Source organism: Callospermophilus lateralis, chromosome 1 (genome assembly GCF_048772815.1).
Source record: "Callospermophilus lateralis isolate mCalLat2 chromosome 1, mCalLat2.hap1, whole genome shotgun sequence".
NCBI classification, from domain to species: Eukaryota; Metazoa; Chordata; class Mammalia; order Rodentia; family Sciuridae; genus Callospermophilus; species Callospermophilus lateralis.
This window is the reverse complement of record NC_135305.1, coordinates 100,615,453-100,623,964: the sequence shown is the minus strand read 5'-3', so window position 1 is coordinate 100,623,964 and position 8,512 is coordinate 100,615,453. Positions and strand designations below refer to the sequence as shown.

The following is an 8,512-nucleotide window of genomic DNA, read 5'->3' as shown; positions in this document are numbered from 1 at the left end:
TATAAACAGAAGCATGAGCTTTTGAAGAACTGAAATATAGTATTTACACATAAGGTGATGAGAAGTGTTTCATGATATACAAATTAATATAGCACAAGATACTGTGTAGAAAAAAATAAACTTACAGTGAATAAATATAAACCAGTTTTATATATCAAGGAATATGTGGAGTATAAAAAGTAGTCCTTATATATATACATGTACACATATATAAAAATGTGTGTATGTCCTAGAGTATAAATATGCTATATACTTAAATACTTCATGTGAAAGAACATATGCAGCATCTATTTTTGATTTTTCACATTAAAATACTGGTGGCAGTTGGGGTCCCCTCTGATCTCCAGAGATCCCGGGATCCTCCTCCCACTCCAAGGGTAGACACACCAGCACAGTCCTGCCTCTCCATCCAGCGATGTCTCACACTGCAAAGACAAGTCCAAGGTCAAGAGCAGCAGACAAGGAGCGGACAGGGAAGGTGTGGCTCTGGCCAGCCCCCTCCCTGAGCACAGCCAGAGCATTGCAGAGCCACCCACCAGCCAAGAGGGCAAATCCAACACCATCCTCATTCTCAACCCATATGGAGGCAATGGCTGAGTAGCATATGTGATAAGAACTTAGTAAATGTGTGAAAGACAGTACTGTGACATCTGTCTGCTTCATGGCCCCAATGCCAGAGGAGCCCAGTCCCAAGGCAACATATCCCATGTTGGAACCACTGTTCCCTGTGTGTTATGAGGCAATGCCTAGACCTCAAGTTTCTCACCCCCACCCATTAAAAAAAAAAAAAAAAAAACCTCCAGAATGTGTGCTTCAATGAATCCTAAAAGCTTCCTCAAAATTAAGTCTGGGTTTGTTTGGTCACATTTATTATTTGCAAGTCACAAATATGTTATTGTGCTTTATTTTAGAGGTTGTTTCTCCTTGTGGGGGAGAAAAAGTAACAGATGTTCAAAGACACTTTCTCTTCCAAACTGAGTTTGTTCTGTTTCTCTAGCATTATAGGCCAGGAACTGATATCACAAGTGTTAGGAAACCTGTGAAGCCCTCTGTCTCCTTTGCTTGCTGAGTGATTGAGCAAGGGTCATCTCCAGACTGCTGGCCAGCATAGGGTTTCCTCCACTGGCTTTGGAATATTGAGAAGCTCATGAGACTACCTTGGAACTAGATTTTCCTGATACCCACAGGAAACCAGCTTAATAAAACCAGCCTTGGACTTAATAAAACCATGTAGGACTAAACTTTCTTTACCATCGATGTGGGGCAACGGTGGCTATCCCTATGAGAACACCCAGTAGTAAGGCCACCTACCTGTTTGCTGTGATAAAATCCATTCTTGTTGCAGTTTGGCAGATAAAATTTGTAAATTTCTTCTCCTGCTTTCTGTTGTGCCTTAGCTAATCTCTCCAGCACTTTGTAGAGTTCTCGTCGGCAGGGCTGATAAAAGAAAATTTTGATTAGGATGAATATCAGAAAATTATCGTCTTAAATGATAATCAATTGGGGTTTTATATGGGCCAGAGCAGCCCCAACATTTAGCCATGAGGTCCCAGGACCCAGTTTCAAATTACCAGCAGTCTCTAGGACTTCTTTTCCCACATGTGTGCAAGGGGTTTGGTCTCTGACTTAAGCTTTTAGGATAAAGGATGGGAACATCACTCCCTCCCTCACTGAATGCTTTCTAAACACCTATACAGAGACATCCCCTGGCAAAAGTCTAGCCAATACCATAAAACCTTTCTGTACAACTCCTGCCACTTGTTGGCACCCACCATTTGGTAGAAATGAGAGTGAGAAAACAGAGAATTTAGCAGCAGAGACTTTCAGATTTCGAAAAACTTTGCAATCTACAAAGTTATTTCACATAATCCAAATCAAGTGAGGAACAAGGCATCCTGAGTTAAGAATTAACTTTCCTCCATGTGTCATCATTTCCAGATGAAATTCTGAAGCATCCAAAAAATAATTCAGTATTTCACTCTTCTGGGCATGCATGTCTGTGGTAGTGATTTTCTTTCTTTTATGCCTCACCCAACTCCGGAATGAAATTAAGTCACTCCAACTTTGGTTCTCTGTCGCCCTCGAGTGGTAGAATTAAAGTGTGATGGGAAGTTATTTTTTAATGGGTTTCAAATTTCAGTTTGGGAGATGGATGGTGATGAGGGATGGTGATGATGGTTGCCACTATGTACTTAATGAGACAGAAGCTTGTATTTACAATGGCTAGAATGATAAATTTTATGTATATTTTACCATAATTTTTAAAGGGGACAAAAAGATATGACGGGAGGCAGGATAGTTGGGCTCTTGTGCTTAGCTTCAGCAAAGTATAACCCAATGTTCTTTAGTGATTTTCTACTCTGACCCCTTGTTTAGGGATGAGCTCAGAGACATGAAGGAACCTGCCTAAAGGTACTTAGCAGCAAATGCATCTAACCATAGGGCCTCACCTTCCATTTTTTTATGTCGGCCATCTCACGGGCCCTCATGCTTTTGTAGGTACTGATGGCATTCCAAAGAATGGGCTGGTCTTCGCTGGAGGAGGCCATTAGGTGGAAACTCTCTAATAGCTGCTCTTCAGTCATCTCCGCACTCTCAGGAGGCACTCTCTCGGGGACCACGGAGGCCTTCGCTTCTGAAAAAGAAATGCAGCAAACTCATGAGCCCTCTGAAAACACCTGCCCTTGACTCCTCAGAGTCACTTCCTTCCCTCAAAAGCACCAGGCCAGGATGCAACTATGGTCAGGTTAACCCAGATTTTTGGAGATAGTTTCTGGGAAGGGATCATCGATGACCCAACAGCAATCCCAGTTCAATTCTAGAAGAAACTAGTTCTGGAGGGTGTTAAGGGTGCCCCGTGATTTTAGTTCTAAAGTGGCTGGGAAGGAGCAACACGTAAGTTTGCTGAGGCCAGGAACACCCGGAAGAAGCCAAGGATTAGGGCTCAATTCCTGACCCCATTAGTGAGGAATCTTAGAACCTCAGATTTCCATCCATAAAATGTGATATCCCATAAACAGGTGGTAGAGTTCGGTGAGAGGTAGGGTCTAGAATGCAGCTCCCCTAACCCAAACCAGTAGCCTCTTGTCTTCCAGGGGGCCCTGCCCTATTCACTAAGTGAATACTAAGTGACTTCTCTGTAACCAACATCCTCTCTGCCCCCATCCAAAGAAAGGGAAGTCACTAGACACCTTGGAGATAGAGTCCAAGGATACATGGAAAGAATCTGAGAGAATTAGCTCAAAGGACCTCACCCCTAGCCCAAGGGAAATCCATTTCCTTTGAGGAATGTTGAGACAGCTCCATTTCTTTTACTCTCAAGGGCAGAAAAAACTGTGTTCCCTACTCAGAATAGTCTGGTGCTCCCATACAGATTCCTATAAAGTTATGGAACCTGGAGACTACTCCAAGACCCACACAGGAAGTGCAACCAGCCCAGATGGGGAGATATGGGGCTGGAGTAGAGGAAGAGGCATTTCCTAAGCTTCCTACTACAAACAAATCACTGCTTAAATTCAGGAAGCAACTTGATTGTCAAGTTCTTAGGGGCAACATACACATCAAACACTGTTTGTCTATGGCAATGAATGGAAATGAAGTTTTTAGCTTAAATTTTCACATTATGTTCTGTAAACATCTGGGAAGCACATACTGTATCCACAGGACATATATTACAAAGGACATTCCAACCACCTCCTGGAGGGGCCAGCTGGAGGGAGTCCCATCCTAAACCTTTCCAAATGAATGCACCAGCCCTTGGGGCTGTCACAGGCAGGGGAGAGGAGGGCTAAGTCCCCGCAGTCTCATGGCCTCCACTGTCTTGATCTCAAGAGCTCAATGGGCCAGGGTGCCTCCTGTGGGTTCTCTTTTCTATGCTTCACTAAGCTGTGTGCCCTTGGGCCTCGACCTTTTTCAGTAGGGGCACCTCCCCCCAGGACCCAACAGTATTGGGCCTCCACTAAGTGACTGAAGCTCTTTTCCCCACTACAGACTCCAGCTTCAAGCACTCCACCTGGGCCATCTGTGACCCCACTCACTGTGGGCTTTGGACAAGTCCCTGTGGGGCTTCAGGCCTCTAAAATATCCCAGGACAGGGGCTATAGTACCCTCACCTTCTTTTTCAATGCTGGAGAGTCCACTCGCGGTGGCTGTGGCAGGCTCAGGCACGCAGGCGCCCTGACCCCGGGTGAGAGCGTGCAGGGGCCGAGGTTCTCCCGGCAGTGCACGGCAGCTGAGTCCCCTGGCGCAGCGTGCAGTGGCCACGCCGCAGGCAGCGCCTAAAGGCAGGGCACACATAGGGCAGCAGCCGCAGCCAGCAGGCCGGGAGAGTTCCGGGCACAAGGAGGGCACTGGTGGGCAGAGCGCGAGCCTCTCTGCAGAGCAGGGCGCACAGTGCCAGGGTTGGGTCGAGCTGGCAACCGCGCTGACCTGGACAGCCAGCAGAAGCAGGAACGGCCAGAGGCCGGCAGCTGGGACCTCAGGCATAGCAAAGTGAGGGTAGCAGGCAGTGAACGATGCTCTCTGGGCCGGTGGCAGTGGCACGGTGGTTGATGCTCTCTGGGCAGCTGGCAGTGGCTTGATAGGTGTCCGATTCTGGATCGCAGTGGGCAGTGCACGATGCTCGCTGGGTGCAGCCCGCGCCTTATAAAGGGCGCGGTTCACTCCACTTGGACTAGAAAGTTAATGATTGCCAGCGCGGTGTGCTAGGAGCCTAGTGTTCAAAATAAGTTTGTTTTGCTCCTGCTTTCTGCGCAAACCGTGGGTGGAAGAAGGGTAAACGGTTCCGGTTTCAGACAATGTTTGTCCTGTTGTTATGGGGGTTAAGGCCTGGAGCTAAAGTCCATATCTAACAACAAGCATGCAATCAGATGGGGGATGGCACTTGTTTTTGTTGAAAGACAGTCATCTTGGTTAGCCAACGCTCTCCTACTGGACTCAGGGAAAGCCTGAGCATTCATATGGGGAAACCAAGGCCTGGGGTTGGAAGGTTGGACACATGAAGACCAGGTCTCTGTAAGCTTCAAGGAACATGAGTAGGGAGTGGATTCTCTATGGCTAAGCCCAGAAGTGCCTCCCTTGTTCTGCAGGAAGACTCCTCCTAGCAGTCAGGGAAACCCACAGTTTACAGGGAGGTTTCTGCCAAACACATCAAATCTCACTTCAGCCCCAAGAGAAGGACCTTGTTAATTCACCTCCAAGGAGACAGGCTCAAAGCCTGAAGGAACAGTCTAGTTGCTGGCAATGGAGCCAGGACCTCAAAACTCCTTCTGACATTATGGCTTAAGCCAAATATTTATTAATGTCAAATATGAAATCTTTTCTTAGGTAAAATTCCTATTTCTTGGTTATTCTCTTAGATCACAAGGAAGGAAAAGAAGTCAGATGCCTTTAAAGAAAATCAGAAGTGAGCTCAGCTCCAGGAGCTGCAGGCTCTCTCTGGCACACCGGTCCATGGCTTCTCAGGAAAACAACTATGATCAGGAAAGTGTGGAACCCTGCCTCTGGGACTCCAGGAGCAGCATTTCGTCCAGCCCCATATTTCCTCACCTGCCTGTCCCCATCTTTGCTGGTCTAGTCACAGGCCCAGAGCAGCCCCCAGCCCTGGCCCTGACCCCTGTTTGTCCTTCTCTTCAGGTTCTTTAGGAGTGGTATTTCAGGCCTGGGGAGTCCCTGGAAGGTGGTTGGAGTGGCAAGCATCTGTCCAGTCCCTTGCTTTACATTAATGGACTCTGAGGCCAGAGGATGAAGAACATTGCAGGTCAAAGTCACAAAGGCTGTTATGGCACACCTTGCACTACTGGTACACTGTGGTGCACTTAGGTTCATGTTACCTGAGTCTTAAGAAAATGCCTTTCTCTGTAACTTGGCTAAATAAGGAACTGATATTCTTCCATTCAAGGAAACCAGCACTGATGCTTCCTCCAGAGCAAGTGTATGGGGAAGTGACAATAGTGACTAATGTACTTCTAGAATTTGAGGTTCATTGAAAACCCTAAAAGATAAGGAATACAATACCAAGGACCAGGGAGATGGGTCAGGGGGACACTATGATAGCTCACAGTAGAACACCTGCCTGCCGAGAAGTCTCCTGAGTTGGGAGTTAAGGATTAAGGAGGCTTTAGAAGGTGGGGGGCTGAGGGAAGATATCCAAGGTGGGTGTGGAGGAGTTAGTAGCAGAGGAACATGGCCCCATCACACAGAAGCTTGCAAAGTGTTCAGGAAGACTAACCAAGATGGTCCCTGTATCCAAAGGTCCTCCTTAGATTCACCAGAGAGGGTAGAGGGAGTTGCCTCTGACCCTACTTCCTGGTGCTGCAGAGATGGACACAGCCCAAGGCCACCAATGAGGGGAGCCATATGGGAAAGAGAAAAGGATACTCAAAGGACAAGTCTTGCTGGCCCTGGGCTACATGGCCCACAGAGTTGGAGACAGGTGTGAGATTATGTAATGTAAATGTAAAATGTAAAAATGCACCAGCCAATCAATCTCTACTCTGAAGCCATCCTGCTCACAACTTAAATGTCTATTGCCAGGGGCTGGATAACTAAATCTTTGGGAGCATCTTTTCACTGGGAAATATGCAGTTATTAATGAGGAAAAAAAGCAGCTCTATATTACCTGATAGCAAAAAAAATCTTCAAGATGAGTACTTTTTCAAATTAAATAAAACCTCCAAGCTCAGAATGAGAAGGTACAGAATATGCCATTGTTGATTGTATAATAAAAGTAACTGTGACTCTAAATTTATGGAATGTCTTGAGAAGACTACATGAAAACAGATATAATGCCCACTTGGCAGTAGGGTAGTGTGTGAATTTAAGTGGCTAAGGGACAGTCTGAACTTTTCTGTATCCTTTCTGGATTTGTATTATATATTTAGTTTCTCTGTTACTTTACCTACCTAAGAATAACAAAATTGAAATTAACTTATTACCTCCTATCCTAGTCACTTCCTTGGTTGCCAGGACCCAAGAAAGTGCCTCAGTTTTGCCATGTTCCTTTTTGTTCTACCTGAAAAGTCTCAAAGAGCAACAGCTCCAGTATCTCTTCAGCAACAATCAAAATAAAATCCATCAAAGTAATTTTACTTGGAAGTTCATGATCATGTTTGTCATTTTTTATTGAGATTTCAAATTTACTTTAACATTTTGCTTTAAAATTAATATTTTAAATTTAAATTTTAATTGTTTTAAATTAACACATTTGATGTAGGTCCCTAAAATAATTTCATTTGTAGAAGAATTTGTGGTCTGAATTTTCTGTTCTCTTTGACTTCATCAATTTGTGATCACCGTCCACACTTTGAACAATTTCTTAATGAAATACATGAATGAGAAAATTTTTTGGCAAATCCTTGGGGCCCACCTACTGTGTGCCAGTTAGTTTGCCTGGGCCTGGACAGTTCACCCCATCATGCACTTACCCTCCTGCCCTCCCTCCCTCCCTGAGGTCACCCTCATTTTGCACGTAGTGGATCTTCCCTGAAGATCGATTTCCCAAATGTTTCCATTGCTTGCCTCATAGCATCAAACAAACCAAACAGCCACTCAACCTAAGAGTTCCGCTTTTCCTCCCAACCCTCTGTCAACACAAATGAGCTCAGCCCTTTCCTCCAGGCCCATTTGGACTCTCTGTTCGTGTGTCAGTCCTCTATGGGGTGAGCACAATAGTGACTCAGCCACCTGTGACTTGCTCCTCTAATCCTAATCCAGGCCAAAGACTCCAAAACTCTGGCTCATTTTCCAACTTTAATGAACCTACTCCCCTGTTCATTAAAAACAACACAATTTTCCTTCCACACCTCAAGACTCTGGTCTTGCTGTCCTCATGCCTCAATTTCCATTGTCTCACTGTCCTCATCTCCAGAGCCCATGATCTCTTATATCCATCCCAGAAGTTTTCTTCCAAGACTCTGTCCTGATAACCCCCACCCTCCTGTGACCAAAAACAGCAGAAGGTATCTTTCTTCCTTCCTTCCATCATGCATTTTCTGAGCTACTGTCTGCTTTCTTGGTCCCAACCAATGTAGCCAAATGGCAATCAGAGAGCTCTTCTTTCAGTGTGGTGGGTTTGGAGCTAGGTTTGTGGAGGTAGGTAATGAGACGCCCCAGACTGAGCAGCAATCTGACATGTTCACAGTCCTAGTGGGAGGAGGGTGTCTCTCGAGGGTTATAAACTCATCCTGTGATGATTGTGGTGGTGAAACAGGCCAGAGTCCCCCCTCCAGAAGACCCTTGCCATAATTAAGCCTCTCCTCTTGTCAGATCAGCAGGATGTCTGCAGAGGTTATTGTGGTTGGGAGTTTTCCTCTTTCTTACAAATGCCAGCTTTGCACTCAAAAGATGTGACAGAGTAGAGTCTATAAGCTTGTTATAAAAAAAAGATATTATCTCTGTTTTCTTAGTAAAAACTTGTGAAACCTGTGTCTGGTCTACAGGATGGGATCAGAGAGCACTTGTCATATGAACCTCTTAGGTCCCCTTAAAAGAGTGTAAGGTTCAACGAATTTCT

General features: G+C 45.5%; 1 protein-coding gene across 1 annotated transcript; it reads right to left on the bottom strand.

Moving 5' to 3' along the window:
* Positions 1-287: 287 nt before the first annotated feature.
* Igfbp1 (insulin like growth factor binding protein 1) lies at positions 288-4,485 on the bottom strand. The gene is made up of 4 exons (XM_076854183.2): positions 4,113-4,485; positions 2,451-2,635; positions 1,312-1,437; positions 288-425 (listed from the first exon to the last, which is right to left on the bottom strand). The coding sequence occupies exons 1-4, from the start codon at positions 4,483-4,485 to the stop codon at positions 288-290; spliced, it is 822 nt and encodes a 273-aa protein (XP_076710298.2).
* Between the last annotated feature and the right edge of the window lie 4,027 nt (positions 4,486-8,512).

Bases quoted from the DNA above. Each gene is read 5' to 3' on its own strand.
- Igfbp1 (XM_076854183.2), bottom strand. From the start codon at position 4,485: ATGCCTGAGGTCCCAGCTGCCGGCCTCTGGCCGTTCCTGCTTCTGCTG. The intron at 1,438-2,450 runs GTGAGGCCCTAT...TTCTTTTATCAG, and splicing joins CCGACATAAAAAAATGGAAG to CCCTGCCGACGAGAACTCTA. The intron at 426-1,311 runs GTAGGTGGCCTT...TTGTCTTTGCAG, and splicing joins GATTTTATCACAGCAAACAG to TGTGAGACATCGCTGGATGG.